This window comes from Zonotrichia leucophrys, chromosome 6 (assembly GCF_028769735.1).
Source record: "Zonotrichia leucophrys gambelii isolate GWCS_2022_RI chromosome 6, RI_Zleu_2.0, whole genome shotgun sequence".
NCBI classification, from domain to species: Eukaryota; Metazoa; Chordata; class Aves; order Passeriformes; family Passerellidae; genus Zonotrichia; species Zonotrichia leucophrys.
The window spans coordinates 597,682-616,567 of record NC_088176.1 but is presented as its reverse complement, the minus strand read 5'-3'; the positions used below and the strand labels follow the sequence as shown (position 1 = coordinate 616,567).

Sequence of the window (18,886 nt, the reverse complement as noted above, 5' to 3'; positions counted from 1 at the left end):
GCTGCAGCAGAGGAGGTGCAGGCTGGGTATTGGGTACACTGCTCCATGGAAGGGCTGCCCAGCCCAGGTGGGATGGGATCCCTGGAGGGAGGTAAAGGCCGTGTGGATGTGGGGATTGGACTGAATGGTCTTAGAGGACTGTTCCACCCCAGCAAAGCCGTGATTGCACACTCAGCTGTGAGTGCACACTCAGCCCGTGATTGCACTCTCAGCCTGAGCAAAGCTGTGATTGCACACTCAGCCCACGATTGCACTCTCACCCCAGGGATGCAGCCCCCAGCTGTCCCTGGCCGTGCTGTGTCCCCGCTGGCAGGTGACAGGTCCCTCCTGTGTCTGTGTCCCTCCTGCAGGCCCCAGAAGATGTGAGCAGCGAGCAGCAGCGAGGGCCCCCTCAGCATGGCCAAGAGGGGCTCCAGCAGCCGCGCCAGGGGGGACAAGCCCGACGCCCTGGCCGCCCTGCAGGCTGCCAACGAGGAGCTGCGGGCCAAGCTCACCGACATCCAGATCGAGCTCCAGCAAGAGAAGAGCAAGGTGGGCAGCTCCCCTCCCTGTGAGTGCATTCCGTGTGTCCGGAGGGGCCAGGGGTGCCAGAATCCTCCCTGCTGGTTCTTCTCTGTGACCGCGGTCACAGGGGTCTGAGGATGAGGGAAGAGATGAGGATTTGACTCCATGTTTCACAAGGCTAATTTATTATTTTATCATATATATTACATTAAAATTATACTAAAAGAATAGAAGAAAGGATTTCATCAGAAGGCTGGCTAAGAATAGAATAGAAATAAATAACAAAGGTTTGTGGCTCACAGAGCCCGAGCCAGCTGACTGTGATTGGCCATTAATTAGAAACAACCACATGAGACCAATCCCAGATGCACCTGTTGCATCCCACAGCAGCAGATAACCATTGTTTGCATTTTGTTCCTGAGGCCTCACAGATTCTTAGGAACAAAAAACCCCAAAGAAAAGATTTTCATAAAATGATGTCTGCAACACTTCTCTTTCCTTTTACACTCATTTCATTTGGGTTTGCCCCCAAGCTCCTCCAGACCGAGTGCTCACCCAGATGTGCAGTACTAACCCTCAGCTGTGCCCCCTGTGCTCATTCCCAGATTCCAAGGAGGCACAGCTTCTCCCTCAGCCTTTGGGAGAGGGGCAGCAATGGGGCTGGAGCCTCAGCTCCAAGAGCTTCCAATTCCTGCCCTCAGATCACTTCTCAGCAAGAGCAAGGAATGTTCATTTGCTTTTCCCCAGTTCTCCAAATCAGTTTCCACTGTGATAGACTTTGGGGGTTTTCAGTTCCAGAATAGAAATGTGTTACTGTGCAGGAGCAAAATGATAATTTGAAATTTTCCATGAATTTGCATCACTATTAGGCATTTTAGACCATGAACCTGACACACAGGTATTAATAAATAGAACACCTGTTGATCCTTTTGCTGTGCAGCAGCATTTGCAGCTTTAAGGCTGAGGACTTTGTTTTCCTTCTCCCTGTCCTTCACAGCCACTTCTGGCCATGGCCTCTCTAGAGTTTATGGCATGGTTTTAAATTGAAACATCACTTGAGCCTTGTGTGGTCAGGTACAGTCAGTTATTTCTGCTGAATAATTCATCACTTAAAAAAAAAACATCTGGTAAAATGCAGCTGTTTGGGGCTTCACAGGAGCTTGCACAGAGATTTTTGTGCCCTGCCTGTGCACGTGCAGGTTTGGCCTGCCTGCCTGAGCAGGGCAGAGTGATGGCCTGGGCATCTGGTTTTTTCCCTTATTTTGGGAGTAATGTGCTGTGAGCTTCTGCAGAATAAAGTAAGGACTCAGACTTGCTCAGAAGGTACTGACTGATTCCTGAATGTGTATTAAACATGAGCCTGCAGTGAAAGGAAGGTCTTTGCTACCACCAGTTTGTAGGCACAGACATACCAGCACTGAGGTGTAATACTGTAAAGTCATCTGTACCGTTTTTAAATGTATCATGATATCATGTTTGGTTGATTGAAAATACTATACTTTTTTGATTTTCCCTATAGGTCAGCAAGTTGGAAAGGGAGAAAAATCAGGAAGTGAAGCAGATCAAGGAGCACGAGCAGCATAAAAGCACAGTGGTGGTCACAGAGCTCAAAGTCAAACTCCACGAAGACAAAATGAAAGAGCTCCAGGCTGTGCGAGAAACTCTCCTGAGGCAGCACGAAGCCGAGCTGCTCAGAGTGATCAAAATCAAGGACAACGAGATCCAGAGGCTGCAGACCCTGCTGAACGCCGTGCGCGACGGGGCCCCCGACAAGGTGAAGACCGTGCTGCTGAGCGAGGCCAAGGAGGAGGCCAAGAAGGGCTTCGAGGTGGAGAAAATCAAAATGCAGCAGGAGATCTCCGAGCTGAAGGGCGCCAAGAAGCAGGTGGAGGAGGCCCTGACCATGGTGATCCAGGCTGACAAGATGAAGGCAGCAGAGATCCGGAGCGTGTACCACCTGCACCAGGAGGAGATCACGCGCATCAAGAGGGAGTGCGAGCGCGAGATCCGCAGGCTGGTACGTGCTGCTCTCTGCTCCTCTCCTCATGCTCCTGGGGTGACATGGGCAGAGCTGGCCTCTCTGGGCGGCTGTGGGGGCTCTGGGGTGCGCCCAGGTCTGTTTGCATTTACTAGTAAAGGACAAAGTGGTTTTAAAAGTGATAGGATGTTTTGTGAGAAACTTTTTTATCCGTGTGAGGGCCTGTGGATGGAAGCAGGAAGAGGCCTCAGGCTCCTGGCTGGGCAGGGAAAGGCTTCAACACTAGTGTGTCTTGGGTTATGCCTCCATTTCCTCACCAAGTGGTCCCTCCTGATCCACCTTGGTCCCTCCCTTCCCCTGCCTTTGCTGGTTCCCATGAACATCCCATAGCGAGGCTCACACAACCCCAAATGCTCCTTTTCTGCACCCCTGGGTGCTGCCCAGGCAGCAGGGCGTGCAGGGGGAGTTCTCTCCATGCCCACCATGGGAGGAGTTCTCTCCATGCCACCATGGTGGTTTTCCCCAGGACAGGGCTGGCTCTGTTCCTGTGTGGCTCCCACCTGAGCAGGGGGCTGGATCTCAGCTGGCCCTGCTCACCTGGCCCTTGGGGACCCTCTGTGTGTGGCTGCTCAGCCTGCCCTCACCAACGCAGCACCTCACCCTCAGCTGCAGCAGCTCCACTCTCAAGGGCAGCAGCGTCACCCCTGTGGCTTTGGGGATTCCCTCTGTGGCACCTGGCTGGGGAGGATGGAGGGGTGGTGGTGCTTGGGAAAGGGGGAAATCCCTGTGGGAAGGAGGGAGGGGGGTGTGTGACCCACACCTGAGCCCTGAGGGTGCTCCTTGCCCCTGGGGACACAGCCATGCCCTCAGGGTGTGTGTTTGGGTCTTGTCTCAGTCTCTCTGTGGTGTCACCATCGTTCTGTGTCTGCCATGCTGCTTCACAGCCTCAGTGTCCTGGCACAGACCCATCCAGGCCTCTTTTAAGTCATCAGCTGTTACCCAAACCCCAAATAAATTTGAAATGCCCAGCCTGGCCCCAGATGAAGGGCTGGCAGTGCTGCAGAGACCCCCACAGGACCCCTGCCCTGGGGATGCTGCACAGCATCACCTGAGCCCTGAGCCCCACAGGGCCTGGCAGGGCCTGGCACGCCAGCCCTGCAGTGTCCCCTGCCTTTATTGAGCCTCCTCTTCTCTCAGACTTTAGGCTGTTAAGGCTTTTCCATAGAATATTTTATTTTTATGAAGAGGATATTGAAAATAATTTACAACCAACTGCTCTATTGATGCTGTTCAAATATCCTGCAGTGTAAGTACCTTCTCCTCTAGTCATGCATCACTGGTGCATTGATTTCACACAGCACAGTGAATGGGGGCTAATGCACATCCTAAATAAACTTGCTGCATCACGTGGGAAGGCCCCACTAATGGCCTTTAATGTAGAAGCTGTTAAATAAATGTGGTCTTAGTTACAGGGAACAGAGTGGTTAAACGGGATGTTATCTAAATTGCCTTTAAAAATCAAACTTTATAAAGTTCCTGCTTGAAGGAATCCGATTGTCTCACTGCACCAATGAAATGACCTGTTCCCATGGAGCAGGGCTGACAGCTCCCAGTGCTGCAGGCAGCCCAGGAAGGCAGCTGGGTGGTTTTGGGGGTTTCTGGGTGTTTTTGGTGGTTTTTGGGTGTGCTCAGGCTGCTCTGGCCCTGTGGCTGCTGCTGTCTGTGCCTGGCTCAGCTGGCCCTGGCTCTCAGCCTCAGGGAGATGAAATCCCCCTGCAATGGTAATGAGTACATGTGGCAACAGGCTCCTTTGGGGAGAATGTCTCATTTGGCCAACCATCCTTAAATTTCAATTTGTGCATTCTAAACTGCCTTAAAATACTGCTTGGCTGTGTTTAATGGCATTTGTATGGGCAGGAGCACTCCTGCTTGGTGTGTGCGCAGCCAGGGCAGCAGCTCTCAGCCTGCAGTGCTCCCCAAGCCTTGGTGCTTGCCAAGTGGGAACCAAAATTCTGTGTGGAAAAGAGCATTTAAACTTTAATTCACTCTAGGTTGGTCAGGAGGGAGAAGTTCGGCACAGCCATGGCCTCTGCAGCCTCCTCACTGCCATCTCCTTTATCAGGGGACTGGGAAATCAGAAAAACGAAGGAAATGGGATTTGCTGGAGCCTGGGGAATGGTTATTTTCAATCTAGATGAACTTTAATTGATTTGAAGTAGCAAAAGCTTTAATACCCTGTTCCAATCCCCCTGTGAGACCCCTGGACATGGAGAGATTCACTGCCAGGATCTCCTCATGGCAGTGCCACCCCACAGCCAGAGAGGGGATTGAGGTTCTGAGCACCACTCTGAGCTCTGCCAGACTGTGCTGAATTAGTGAACATGTCTGGTGTAAAGGGTAGGAAGATGATCTTTAAATATTGATTTTATTGGTGATTGAATTAGTCTTTACCCTCTGCTTTTGATTCCCTCCTGTGTTGAGATCCCCCATATCTGGGGTTATAAAGGTGGCTCAACACCTGTAAGGTAGACACATGTTCAAGGTGAATTGTCCCTTCTTCCACCTGCGGAATTTTTTAGTCATTTGTGGTTTGACCCTCATTCAGCACATTTTTTTCCCCAACTAAACCTGGGCTGAAGGATTTTGTTGTATATAAAAGCCAGACAACATTACTCCTATGCTTAGGAGGGTCAGGAAACCTCCTCATTCTAACCCAGGTGCTTCAAAGGCCATTTTGGACAGCATCAGTCAGCTTGCAGGGGCCCCAGGAAGATGGCAGGGACAGATGCCCCAGCCAGGACCCTCGGAACAGGATGGCAATGATAACTTCAATAACAGGGTCACGGCTCAAAGGCTGGAGCTGCAGGAGCAGCACAGCTCCCTGAGCACGGTGCTGCTGCTCTGTAATTGGCACCAGCTGTGCCGGGGCTGCCTGCAGCAGCAGACACATAAATATTCATCAGTATTCCTGCAGCTCCGAGCGCAGCAGGTGCCTGGGTGGGTGTGGAGGTGGGTGGATGGATGGGTGGGTGGGTGCTCCTGCGCTGCCGCCCCTTCCCCGCTTGGAGCACCAGGGTGGGAGCAGGGACAGGAGCCAGAGCCTGGTCCAGCAGAGCCCAGCACAGCACCAGTACAGCCCAGCACCAGCAGAGCCCAGCATGAGGCCTGGCTGGCCCTGCCCGAGGGCAGCGTGCCCACGGACCTGCAGCACTGCCAGTGAGTTCTGGGCACCCCTTTGCCCTGCCCTTCCTTCCTCTCCCCCGTGCTGAGGCACACCTTTCCCTCCCATCCGTGCTGTCTCTGTCTGTCAGGGGCTGCAGGCACCAAACTTGGGCATGTGTCATGTATGGGGATTTACTCAATGTCAATGCTGAGGTTTGCTTGTGGTCTATGAAGGTTATGTTTAGGGATTTCTTTTTTTCTGGAAAACAAGGCATTAGTGAAATGCTGTGAAATGTTTTGTGTTTTCTCATCTCTTTGTTCCTCCCAATTTCATGTGTTGCCTTTGTCGTAATATGTCTTTGTTTCCATATGAATAAGAATGAACTACCCAATATGCTGCTTATTTTAAACAAATAATCATCTGATGATGTGTTATCTTTTCACCTGTGCATCCATGTAGATTTCTCCTCATGAGGCATTTAGCAGAAAGACCTCAGGTGCTCTGGAGCACCTCTGTCTTTGTTTCATTCAAAGTCAGCAGATGCTGCCTTCACTGACATTGATGAAAGGGTTGTGAGTCAATGGCCCCCAAAATCCCTTTCATTTGCTCCATTTTGCTTTCCTGGTACCTGGCTGACCTGCCAGCGCCTGCCCTGGGTGAGCTACATTGGCAATTACTGCAAACAAAGTCCTTGCAGTGACTGTTGATCCCTGTGTCATTTTTTTTCCAGGTTTGCAGACAAAGCAGAGATAAAAGTATTATCACAGCTCTTACAAGGCAAAATGTTCTTATTTGAAGCAGGCCAGGTTCAAAAACTGACCGTTAAAATTAAATGTCTGAAATCTCAAAAACCGATGGCAAAAATCTTGTGTTTGTGGAGTCTGAGAGCAGCTGGCAGAGCCCTGAGGGATGGGGATGGGAGTGATTGCTGCCTTTCTGTGGAACCTCTGCCACTCGGGCTGTGACTGGGGGGTCCAGCGTGGGCAGCACCCCCGCCCAGCTGGGCTGGGATCAGGGATTCCCTTTGCTGGGCAGGGATCAGTGATTCCTTTGCTGGGCCGGGATCAGGGATTCCCTTTACTGGGCCAGGATCAGCTGGGCCGGGATCAGGGATTCCCTCACTGGTCTGGGATCAGGGATTCCCTCACTGGGCCGGGATCAGGGATTCCCTCACTGGGCCGGGATCAGGGATTCCCTTTGCTGGGCCGGGATCAGCTGGGCCGGGATCAGGGATTCCCTTTGCTGGGCCGGGATCAGCTGGGCCGGGATCAGGGATTCCCTCACTGGGCTGGGATCAGGGATTCCCTTTGCTGGGCCGGGATCAGCTGGGCCGGGATCAGCTGGGCCGGGATCAGGGATTCCCTTTGCTGGGCCGGGATCAGGGATTCCCTCACTGGGCCTGGATCAGGGATTCCCTTTGCTGGGCCGGGATCAGCTGGGCTGGGATCGGTGATTCCCTCACTGGGCTGGGATCAGGGATTCCCTCACTGGGCTGGGATCAGGGATTCCTTCACTGGCAGGACCCAGGTGCCCTGGTGAACTCCAGCCAGACCCCACGGGTTGGATCCTGGCTGATCCCACAGGATGTGCACAGCCCCTTGGCACAGGCAAACAGGGAAGGAGAGCGTTAGAGGCCACTGGGCATTTGTCATTTTAGCACTTTGTGATTTTGCATAATGTTTACTATGTGTAAGTAAAATCTCTCATGGAAAAGAAATTGCTCACAAGGGAGACTTTTGGAAAAATAATTTAAAAATTCAGATTTCTTCTAGGAATTTTGAAAATGTAAAGGATACTGAGGTTTCAATATTTTTCTTTAAAAATTATTAATCCACATTTTCTAGAGGTGACATCCAAGCAAAACGCTGCAGAATCATTAAAGTGTCTGAGTGAAGCAATCCAAGTGTGACGCGAATGTTTAATTTTGTTAAGATACTCTGAAGTGGTGATAGGATTTCAGGCTGTTTCCCAATATTTCACTGCCAGCTGCCTGCTGAAGGAGGGGTTTCCTGCTGGATGGCCCTGGAGAGGGGCAGTGCTGTGCCTGGTGCTCACTGTCACTGTGGTGGCAGGGCAGCAGCCAGTGCTCACTGTCACTGTCACCGTGCCACCCTGGGGTGCTCATTGTCACTATGGGTAGCAGGGCAGTGGTGCTGTGCCCAGTGCTCACTGTCACTGTGGTGGCAGTGCTGCAGCCAGTGCTCACTGTCACTGTCACCGTGCCACCCTGGGGTGCTCATTGTCACTATGGGTAGCAGGGCAGTGGTGCTGTGCCCAGTGCTCACTGTCACCGTGCCACCCTGGGGTGCTCGGGTGCCACCAAGCCCTGTGTGACTGTGTTCTGTTCTCCTTGTAGATGGAGGAGATTAAGTTTAAGGACAGAGCAGTCTTCGTGCTGGAGAGAGAGTTAGGGGTGCGAGCCGGGCATGCTCAGAGACTGCAGCTCCAAAAGGAGGCTTTAGATGAACAACTGTCCCAGCTCAAAGAGTCTGACCGGCATCTGAGCAGCCCCAAGCGGGAACTTCCTTATGCAAGTGGTGCAGGAGACGCTTCAGATCATTCGGGAAGCCCCGTAAGCACTTCCACGTGGTTTCACCTAAACGAGCGACCAAACGAGCGGCAGAATCTTGATGAGTGCACCCTGGAGCAAGAGCTGTCCCATGGCTGTGCAGGGCTCCCGAGGCACCTGCTCGTGCTCTGCCTTCTGTGTGCCCAAACCCTTGAGATTTCCAATCAGACCTCGCCATGGGAGAGCTTTTGCTTTCTGTCCTTTTGTTTCCCGGTCGGTTTGGTTTGGTTTGGTTTTGTCAGCAGGGTGGAATTGCTCTGTCCTTTCTCTCCTTTTCCTCACTGTGCCATGCTCAGCCACCCGCCTTAGTTTGACAGTTTGACACGAGTGTGCCAACAAACGATGCAAATGCATTTCTCACCAAGTGCTGTTTGTGTGCGAGCTCTCGGAGGCGCTGGGGCTTGGGGAGCAGACGTACGAGGCCAGTTCCTGAGGGGATGGAGGCACTGCAGGGCAGCATGGAACCTGCAGCCCCAGGGCAGACCTGCACTGCTGCTCGCTGCCAGCAGGACACAAAGCGAGCCAAACACCTCCTAACCTGTCCTCTGCAACAGCCAGAGCATTGGATTGGAATCACCCCTCAAAGTGGCTTTTGCAGCGTAACTCTGGCCCCTCCTGCTGGGGCCCCCTTTGCCCAGAAGAGCCCTCGGGTAACTGCCCTCGTGCCTCTGACGTGTGCAGGTCGTCCTCATTGCTGATCCTCATCAAGATTTCTTTTGCGGCAGCCTCGATTGTCTCAGTACAAGTGTAAAACTTATACCTGAGCAAACCAATCTGTTTTATTCTTTGGCCCAAGCCTCTCCTGCACCTGTTGAATGAGGAACCCTAGACCTCCCAAAAGTGCCACCAGCACTTTTTTGTGGGCACTAATTTGCCTCTCTCTAGTTGTACTCAACTTCTGCCAAAGACCAGAACAAGTCTTAGAGGAGGGGAAAAGTCTGCCATGTTTGTCAGTAGCTGTAACTCCTCTGATTATGAATGAGAACACATCTACCTATATGTCTATTCATTTCTGATTTGATTGAAGCGTTTTCACTCAATTAAAGTGCTACCCCTGTAGCCTTATGAGTGACCCTTCAGGACCCCATAAGGGCCGCAGCTTTCTGGAAGAAGAGCTTATTCAATGCACAATTGCGTGGATTTTCCCCATTCAGTAATTTTAATACCAGTTTCTCATGACCAAGTCCTCAGAGTGGGCGATGTGTCTGAAGCTCTCAGTTCAACAGTGGCACCATTGGAACACGGCCTTCAGTTTTGGTATTTTCTGTTGTTTCCAAGTTTACCATTTGTAAACTTTGTGTTTGCACATTTGTATTGTCACATTTGTGACCTTGTATTTGCATATGCATATCCACATACATATGCATATACACACCTCTGCATTTGCATTCTTTGTTACATTTCCACTCCTGACTTTCCGTCGGTCTCACCCTGCAGCTTCCCATGGTCACTTGGGTTCCACGGGTTACACTCTGCGCGATAACATTTTAAAGTGTTTGGATTCGGGATAAGGAAAAGTTTGAGCTTTGCCGACGTGCTCTTGCGTGCGCACTTACGAGCAGTTATTTGCAGTTGATCTTTGTTTTAGGAACAGCAGTTGGATGAAAAGGACGCGCGGCGCTTCCAGCTGAAAATCGCGGAGCTGAGCGGGATCATCCGCAAGCTGGAGGACAGGAACGCGCTGCTGTCGGAGGAGAGGAACGAGCTGGTGAGTGCAGCAGGGCCAGGGACGTGTGCCCTGCCCCAGGAACACCCCGGGGTTGCTCCTGTGCTGCCTGGAAATGAGGGGCTGCCTCCTGCTCAGCTCGCTGCTCAGGCTGGGCTGTGTCACTCCCCTCTTGGCTTGTGCAGCAAATGCATTTTTAAAATGTCATTAGCTCCAATTATATGTATTTCTTTTTAAAAAAAAAGTACATTCCCCACATTGAATGTTTGCTACACAGGCAGAATATCTCATTGTAGCCACAGCTCTCTTCACAGTGAGCAGCAGACACAACTTTCCCAGGGATTTCTCCTTGGAAAGGCAGTGAGAAACCTCAGAGAAAATAACTCTTATCTCTACTTGCTGCTCCTGTTGTTTGACACATGTGGAATGTGTTGTGGAGATTGTTTACCAAAAGTGACTCGTTAATTGGACTCTGGTGATGGTTGTTTAGATTGATTAGCCAATTAGGTCAAAGCTGTGTTGTGACTGTCTGGAGACAGTCACGGGTTCTTCTTTAGTATCTTTTCAGTATAGTTTTAATATATACTATTAGTGTAATATAATAAAGCTTAATAAAGCATTTGTTCAGCTTTCTAGAATCATTAGAGTCAAAGCATTTTATTCCCACATTGGGGGCTCCCTACAACAATATCTTCTCTTGTGGGAATGCTCTCTTCCCAATGGAAAATCCCGAGAGTTTTTGATCAATTCTGCTTTGCATCAGGAGAAAATACTTCTGGCATGATAGTTACAGAAAGTAGTTAATATATTTGATGAAAAAGCTCCAGAGGTCTTATTTTTTTCTTTATCTTTCAGCTGAAACGTCTCAGAGAAGCAGAAAGTCAGTATAAACCCATTTTGGACAAAAACAAACGCCTCAGTCGGAAGAATGAGGAGTTGTCACATGCCTTACGTCGAATGGAAAACAAACTGAAATTTGTGACGCAGGAAAACATCGCCATGGTGAGTGCCTGTGCCCCTGGGGGAGCGTGGGACGTGGTGGGGCTGGGGGACTCAGGCGCTGGCCCACCCTTGCAGGTTCCATGGGAAACTCTTCCATTCTGGCCAGGTCCCTTGCAGCCCAAACTCACCTGGCGTTCTGTGGCTCACCTTCACCTTTCCTGCCAGAATCACCTCACAATCCCTGGGAATCTGCCCCTGTGACCCTGCCCCTCTTCCAGCTGGAGGGGCAGGGTCCTCTGGCACATCTGGAGCCTGGATGTGAGGCTCAGCAGAACGGGAGCAGGAGAGCTGCCAGGGCAACCATTAGAGAGATGTTTTCTGCTTGCTGTAAAGGGAAGGGCCAGACAAGTCCCTGGCAAAGCCTCCTGATCATTTCCTCCTCTGCCCTGTGGCTTTGGGGTTCTAGAGGCAAAGAAGTGGAGCAATAAGGAGACCAAGCTCCCTAAATGACCTCGACCACAGCCAGGAAGAAAGGGAAGTGGATTTCCTGAGACTACAAGTCATTGAGCAGCAGAACATCATAGATGAGCTCTCCAAGGTAAGATGGGAGGCTGCTGCTCTCATGTGAGGGTGCCCAAGGGCAGAGCACAGGAAACCCAAGGAAGGGGTGCCCGAGGTTCTGGGAGCTGGTGGGCACAGTGGGCAGCAGGGGAACCTGGCAGGCATTTCTGTGCGTAGTAGTAATAGAAATTATCTGTGGTGTGGTGTTTGGGAAAACCCTTCCAATCTGCACTGGCCTGGCCTGACAGAACCATGTCCTTGCATGTGCTGGTGGCCAGGTCTGGGAGGGAAACTGAGCTCCTTCAGCTGGACACACCACCAGGGCTGAACATTCCTGTGTACAGGGAGGGGTCTGCAACCCTGGGCTGGGGGTTTGCTTCCTTCTTAATGTGCTCTCTGTCCTTGGAAACAGAAAGCACCAAAATCATGATACTCTTCTAGAAAATACCTTTTGTTTCTTCCCTTTCTTTTTAAGCCTGTCCAGTTACTGACATTATTTCATTCTCTTTCATTAGACCCTGGAGACTGCTGGCTATGTGAAGAGTGTCATGGTAAGAGTGGCATTAGCTTCCTCCTGATGCTTTAAATTGCTGTTCATGGAAAGCAGGCAGGGTACAATAATATTTATTCTCCCTTCCATCTGTGCTCAGCAGTGAGCTCACCCAGGGGTTTCCTCAGAGCAGAATTTTTATCAGCAGTTGTTCACCAGAGAAAAGCACAGTGATGGTGGGGAGGAAAGCTTTAATCCCACATCCTGCCAAGGTGGCCAAGGGCAAGTGTCCCCATCTCCAGGGCAGCTCTGTCCCCTTGGAATGGCATTTTTTCACTCTGGCTGCCCCTGGCTTTGTGTGACCCACGCTGGGGTGTGCTCAGCGCTGCCCTCGCCCCATCCCTGTGCTGTGGTGGGCAGGGATGTTTGGGGTTCCAAACAGAAATGTTTGGGGCTCCACCACAGATGAGTATTGCATAGATGTGCTGTTCCCATTGCCAGGCAACGAGAGTTCGATTGTCCCTGCCTGGGATTGGCCACCAGGCTGAGCAGCAGCCGTGCCACTGTCCCCAAGGTCACCTCATCCTTGTGCCCAGGGAAATGGAGCAGCCAAGGGTGCCCCTGTGGAGCTTCCCTCTCTGCACTCCTGGGCTTTGCAAGAACAGAACAGAGACTTTTGCTGAGTACTGTAAAAAATCAACCCAATACCACAAAGAGGAAGAAATTGTTCCCTGGCAGGGTGGGCAGCCCTGGCACAGGTGCCCAGAGCAGCTGTGGCTGCCCCTGGATCCCTGGCAGTGCCCAAGGCCAGGCTGGACACTGGGGCTGGGAGCACCTGGGACAGTGGGAGGTGTCCCTGCCATGGCAGGGGTGAAAAGAGGTGATATTTAAGGACTCTCCACCCTGGAATTTGATTATTCTGTTATTTCCTCCGATTGGAAAATTGTTGGCAGCAGTAAGGGCTCAAACCTTGCTCCAGAGGCAGAGGGAACCTGCAGATCCTGAGGGAAGGAGCTGAGCCTGGAAGAGCAGAGTTCAGAGGGGTCCTGCAGTGTGTTGGGTGTGTGTCCCCTCCAGAGGCACCCACAGCCACCAGGGACAGGGACAGGGCTGCAGGGCTGTGGTCACCCAGGGAGCAGCTCCACAGGGACACCCAGACTCTCAGCACAAAGCTTATCACCAGCTTTATTTTAGCTTGATTTCCATGGACAGAAAGAGCAATTTCTAGTTGTCTGTGGCGAAGGTGAAAGAGGTTGGAGTACATAACCCAGCCTGGTGATGGTGTGGGACAGTGGCCAGCAGGGACATCCTGTCTGTTGTTTCCCCAGTGGCCCCTTGTACTGCCATGGGTAATTTCAGTAACTGCTCTCTGCAAACAGCTAACAGTGTCTCTGACTCCTGCAGGAACGTGATAAGCTGCTACGGTTCAGGAAGCAGAGGAAAAAAATGACAAGAATTCCTAAGGTAAAAAACAAACCCTTGGTGCCATGCTGATGGACAGGGTGCTCAGAGCACCCCAGGGCCATGGCAGTGTTCTCCTCAAGGGTCTGCAAATGGGTCCTGAACCTCAGTTTGGGTGATGTAGCTCAAGGACATGGACAGACTGCATTGGGATATTCAAGGGGACCTGTTTGCATCGAGCATTCTGAGCCTTTTCATGCTCTGCATTCACTGTGTGGGACTCTGGTGGGGTGTGGTTGTCTTAAGAGCAGACAAATTTTATGAATTAACACATCTCCAAATGATCTTCTAATGGTGCAGCCTGAAAACATGTGTACGCAGTAAATAATTCATGATGGAGTTTAGTAACGTGGAAATTGCTGGTTGGGGAAGCAATGGTTAGAGCTCAGGGAAAAGGGGATGTTGGTTAATGAGGGCTTGGCAGGGTGTTAATGTAAATATTAACACTAAAATGTCAGAGGAAGGTTTAATGTCAGGGCTGCTAGTGTGCTGTGATCCACAGATGAACAATTAGAGTGAGGCTGGAGCTAATGAACCTATGAATAACTAATTGAGGTCGATGGGAGATAACTCCTGTCATCCTGAACAGCACATCCAGGCCTTCCAGGGAGGCACATTCTGTCTGAAACCTGGGTGGGGCTGGAGGGACAGCACAAGGGAATGGCTCCCACTGCCAGGGGCTGGGATGGATGGGATATTGGGAACTGGGAATTGTTCCCTGGCAGGGTGGGCAGCCCTGGCACAGGTGCCCAGAGCAGCTGTGGCTGCCCCTGGATCCCTGGCAGTCTGTCCAGTGCCGGGGCAGTCTGTCTGGGTGTCAGGGGCAGTCTGTCTGGGTGTCAGGGCAGTCTGTCCAGCTGCAGGGGCAGTCTGTCTGGGTGCCAGGGCACTCCCTGACCCTGCTCTCTGTCAGAAGCCAGTGGTGGAGACGTTCTATGGCTATGATGAGGAGGCTTCCCTGGAGTCTGATGGTTCCTCCATCTCCTACCAAACGGACCGGACCGACCAGACCCCCTGCACGCCCGAGGACGACCTGGAAGAGGTACTCCTCAAAAACCCCTCTTGCCTTGCTTGGTGCTGGTGCTTAATGAAATCCCTGCTCTGTTCCATCACTTCTGTCTATCATTGCTGCTCTCTCATAGCTGTTCTATCTCTCTGTCACCTCAGACCACAAAATGAAACACTTCTGTTAAATTTGGTGCTGTGCATGGTGGCCAGTATCTCTAAATCTCAGGTCTTCAGTAGCTTCATAACTTCCAAGCTGGAAATCTCATATCCTAAGAATATTGAATTTATGGCAGGTTTGCAGGTCTAAAAAACAGAGAAATTGGACAGGCTGTGGGAGGTGTGTTCGCTCTGAGCCTGGCTGCAGATTTTGGCAGGTGCAGTTTGGGCCAGCTGATCTCAGCACCAAGCAGTAAGGTCTGTGTAAGGAGGGAGAGGGAGTGAATGCTCCCCTGAAGCTCTGGGCTCCAGGGAAAGGCTGGTTCCTGGCTGGTTCCTGGCTGGGTTCCGAAGGCTCTGAGAGCACAGCACACAAATGGAACACAAATTAAAGGGATTATTCCTTGGATTTGCCAGGCCTTCCCCACAACTGCACTCCCCAGCATGTGTCAGATCACTGGCCCGTTACACAGCTCTGGGCTCAACAAGACTCTTGCAATAAACAAGAATTGCCCCTGATGGTGTGCAGCCTTTTCACGGTGTGCTGGCTGCAGGTGTGTAATTCAGCCTGCAGAATTCCTCACTCCATCATGAACGATACCTGACGGTTACCAGGCTGCCCTGCAGGAAATCTGAATGTATTTGTGTATGCATGAGCCTGTTTATTTTCCATTCCTGTATTGACATCTTCCCCCCGTTCAGCCAGTGGGAAATTGATGCATGCACCCAGCAATGTAATTCCATTTCATGTTGAGTGAAATATTCCGGTCAGACATGAAAGAACTCCATACTGGATATTGTAAGCAGGGTGAAGAAGATGAAGGGCTCCTTTCATGTTGGCTGTCACCACTTCTACAACTATTAACTCTGGATTCATGTTTTAATAATTGAGTGAGTCTGTCAGGCTTGGTTTCCTTTCCAAATTGAAACCTTTTGTTGTTAAAGAAAGCTGCATTTTCACCTTTAATGTGATGATTTTCCCTGTTCCAGTAGGAAAGGGTGGTGCAGTCATTAGTGTGCTATATGGAAGGCAAGCTTTTATCTTTCCAAGGCAGGGACTATCTTTTTATTTCTGTATTGCACTTCCTGGAGGTAAGAGCATGCAAGGGATGTGCAGGGGACGGAGGGGAAACAGCTTGAGGGCACTTGAGGCAGAGTGGAAATCTTCCAGGGTAGAAATCCATTTTGATTTAGGTGAAATGTACATTTTTGAGTTGAGTCTGTGGTTAGCAAACATGGCTATGTAGCCTGACTGCAAGGCCTAGACGCAGAGAAACTGCTCCAGTGAAGGACAGAGATAAAGGGTGATAGAGAGAGACAGAGACTGCTGTGAGAGCAGCTCAGCCTGACCTAGGAATTCTGGTAAATAAGAACTAGCGGCAAATGTCACGCGAAATCGGTAAAAATGAATATGTATGAACCTATTGTGGAATTGTATGCACATGTATCTGAGAGGGGGTTAAAAAGGGACCTGAAGTTCCCAGAGGTATGCATGTCTTTTAAGGAGAGTAATCTCTGCATGTGTCCAGCACTGTAATAAACATCCCGGCTTTACAACTTTCACAAAGTTGTGGAGTTTTGATTATCTCCACAAAACACACTTAACCAAGATTTTGTGTGCCGTGGTTCCAAACTGCATTTCACAAGGGATAACTCTGGCCGTTCTAAGGGGCAGCAGAGCTAACCCCTCCTTCTGTGTGCTGGCAGGGCATGGCCAAGGAGGAGACGGAGCTGCGGTTCCGGCAGCTGACCATGGAGTACCAGGCGCTGCAGCGCGCCTACGCCCTGCTGCAGGAGCAGGTCGGGGGCACCCTGGATGCCGAGCGGGAAGTCAAGGTCTGCAGGGCCTGCGTGCCGTGGGAACGGGGCTGTGGAGCGGGCAGGGCGGGTGGGGACTCACCTGGCTGGGCTCAGGCTGCTCTCCAGCTCACCTGAGGGCTCCGCTATTTGATTAAACCAGTAGTTAAGTTGTGTTGACTGACGTTGACTGATTAGTCTGGTTCCCAGAGTGAAAAACACAAGCAGTGAAAAGGTAATGACATAAATGAAATTATTGGAATGAAATGAAATTATTCTTGTAGTTAGATAAAATACATTGTTACTGTAGACAAGTAAATTTGCTAACTCTTTATCTACTGTAATTTGGAATAGTGTCCCCTCCATTCTTATTGATAGCAAAACAAGATTATTTTAGATACTACCAACTTCCCTCAAGTAGTTTTAGTGCTGCCAGCCCCCTGGAAGGGCTGCTGAGCATCCACCACTGCTGCAGCTCGGGCTTCTCACCTCTGCTCTGCTCAAGGGAAAGCCAGGGAGAGCTTTTTATGGGAAATCCTTGAAAGTAAGCTCTTTTTCTATAAAGAACTAGGACAGATATCCTTAGATATATAATGCGTGGTCTTTAATTCCTTCTGGGCTCTGAGAGATTACATGATTCCTCATGAAATGTTTAGAAGGCTTATAGCTGAGATTTTTCTGTTAATTAAATTGCAAAGTGCCCTGTGCCATTCTGCCTGTGTGCCTCACAGGGTTCCTGTGGCTCTGGACAGCTGGCCTGAGGTGCTGCTATTGTTGGGAGCTTGTTGTGTGGGCCAAGGAGTTACAGAGGAAGTGTTCCCTGGCAGGGATGGGATTTTGGGAATGAGGAATTGTTCCCTGGCAGGGCTGGATGGGATATTGGGAATTGGGAATTGTTCCCTGGCAGGGTGGGCAGCCCTGGCACAGGTGCCCAGAGCAGCTGTGGCTGCCCCTGGATCCCTGGCAGTGCCCAAGGCCAGGCTGGACATTGGGGCTGGAGCACCTGGGACAGTGGGGGTGTCCCTGCCATGGCTGCGGTGGCACTGGAGGGATTTGGGGACCCTCCCAGCCCAAACCATTCCCTGACTCCCTGAAGGGCTGGCAGGATGGGTCATGCAGTGAGGAAAGGGGCAAACTTGCTGTTTAACAGGAGAAATGTGCCTGCAGAACCCTAATTTGTTCCTACACCTGTTCTGTGGAGGTGTTATCCAGGAACACTGGGAGTGGGTCAAGGTGTAATGCATGAAAACTGACATTCCCAGAATGAACATCTGCTCTGAAACACCAGGGATTGCCCCTGGAAGGACAATCCCAGTGAGCCAAGGCATGCCCAGCTGTGAGAGGGACTGGGTTTTAGTCTTTTCACAATGGGCCAAAGGAGGCACCAGTGCAGGTCATGCAAACAAAGTCACTTTCAGTGTAAATAACTGGATAAATAGCAGAGAAATGGCTCAAGGAAATAAATGTTCTGTGAAAGTATGTAACAAATACAACAACTAGCAATAATTACTTTTGTTTTTCAGAAAAAGTGTATAATAATGTGGTGTCTACTTAAATAAGCAGGAAGCTACAAATACAGTAAAAATGAGAGATGGGTATGAAATAGATATGGCACTAAATCATAGATAAGGCACCAAAGGCACAAAGGTCAATGAAATTTGCCAGTTTGTAATGAGGGCTCTGCTCTGAGTGTTTAACATGCCCCAGATTTAAGAGAGCCAAGCGTGCCCAGAATTGTGCCATGATAATTCTCATTTGTTTTCCTGGAGAAAGGGAGGCTCTGGCTGCAGCCTGCCATGAGCAGCTGTGAGGGCCAGCTCTGCTTTGCCATTTTGTTAATCTTCAGTCAAATCTCAAAATCAGTAATCCTATCTCCCAGACTTGATTTGATTACATTTGATTATTTGATACTCTGTGCTCAGCTGCAAATTTCTTCTACCAGGGAACTTTCAAAATAATCTGTTAAAAGCCTTTGGTGTTTTAAATATTTCCTGTAACTGCGTTAGGTTTGGTCTTCTGGAGAAAGTTTTTGATTTTTAAAAATTTCTTTTTCAATTATTCTTTATCAATTTTTGGTTTTTTAATTTCTCTCTCACACGCCACAGACGCGTGAGCAGCTCCAAGCAGAAATTCACCGGTCCCAGGCTCAGATAGAGGATCTGGAGAAGGCTCTGGCTGAGCAGGGACAGGTAATGCTGGCTCCAGCCCTTCCCCACCTCTCTGCTGGGGGACCCGAAGGGTTCCCAGGCTGGTTACAGATTGTGCACCACTTCTGCTGACAAAAAACCAACAACCAAATACAGAAAAAAACCCAAAAAAACCAAAACAACAACAGCAGTAAACAGAAAATGGTTTTGAGAACAATTAAATATTAAATAATTCCATCATTGCCTTCCCAGCTTAACCTCTCTTGTTGTTCTTGCTGATAAATGATGTTCTGGGTTTGTGGGTTTTATATATTCCTCAGACTAAGAGATTAGCTTTCGGATAAAGTTTAGTTTGCCTGATCTGCAGAAATATGTGATTTGTATTTAGCAAAATAGAAATGTGATAGTAAACACATAGTTGGGAATATCCCTTTTAATGCAAAC

General features: G+C 50.2%; 1 protein-coding gene across 15 annotated transcripts in view; it reads left to right on the top strand.

Moving 5' to 3' along the window:
• The window catches only part of JAKMIP3 (Janus kinase and microtubule interacting protein 3), a 59,998-nt gene that overhangs the window by 20,900 nt on the left and 20,212 nt on the right, over positions 1–18,886 (top strand). For 6 of the 15 annotated variants that reach the window (XM_064717310.1, XM_064717312.1, XM_064717311.1 and 3 more), the window contains exons 3-13: positions 351–531; positions 2,024–2,521; positions 8,002–8,217; positions 9,803–9,922; positions 10,736–10,882; positions 11,289–11,420; positions 11,899–11,934; positions 13,278–13,337; positions 14,248–14,376; positions 16,206–16,334; positions 18,401–18,484. In XM_064717310.1, coding sequence (XP_064573380.1) covers positions 397–531; positions 2,024–2,521; positions 8,002–8,217; positions 9,803–9,922; positions 10,736–10,882; positions 11,289–11,420; positions 11,899–11,934; positions 13,278–13,337; positions 14,248–14,376; positions 16,206–16,334; positions 18,401–18,484 — 1,686 coding nt within the window. In that variant the 5' untranslated portion in view covers positions 351–396. The remainder of the gene's footprint in view (positions 1–350; positions 532–2,023; positions 2,522–8,001; positions 8,218–9,802; positions 9,923–10,735; positions 10,883–11,288; positions 11,421–11,898; positions 11,935–13,277; positions 13,338–14,247; positions 14,377–16,205; positions 16,335–18,400; positions 18,485–18,886) is intronic. The other 9 variants (XM_064717319.1, XM_064717315.1, XM_064717324.1 and 6 more) reach the window with 6 other exon arrangements.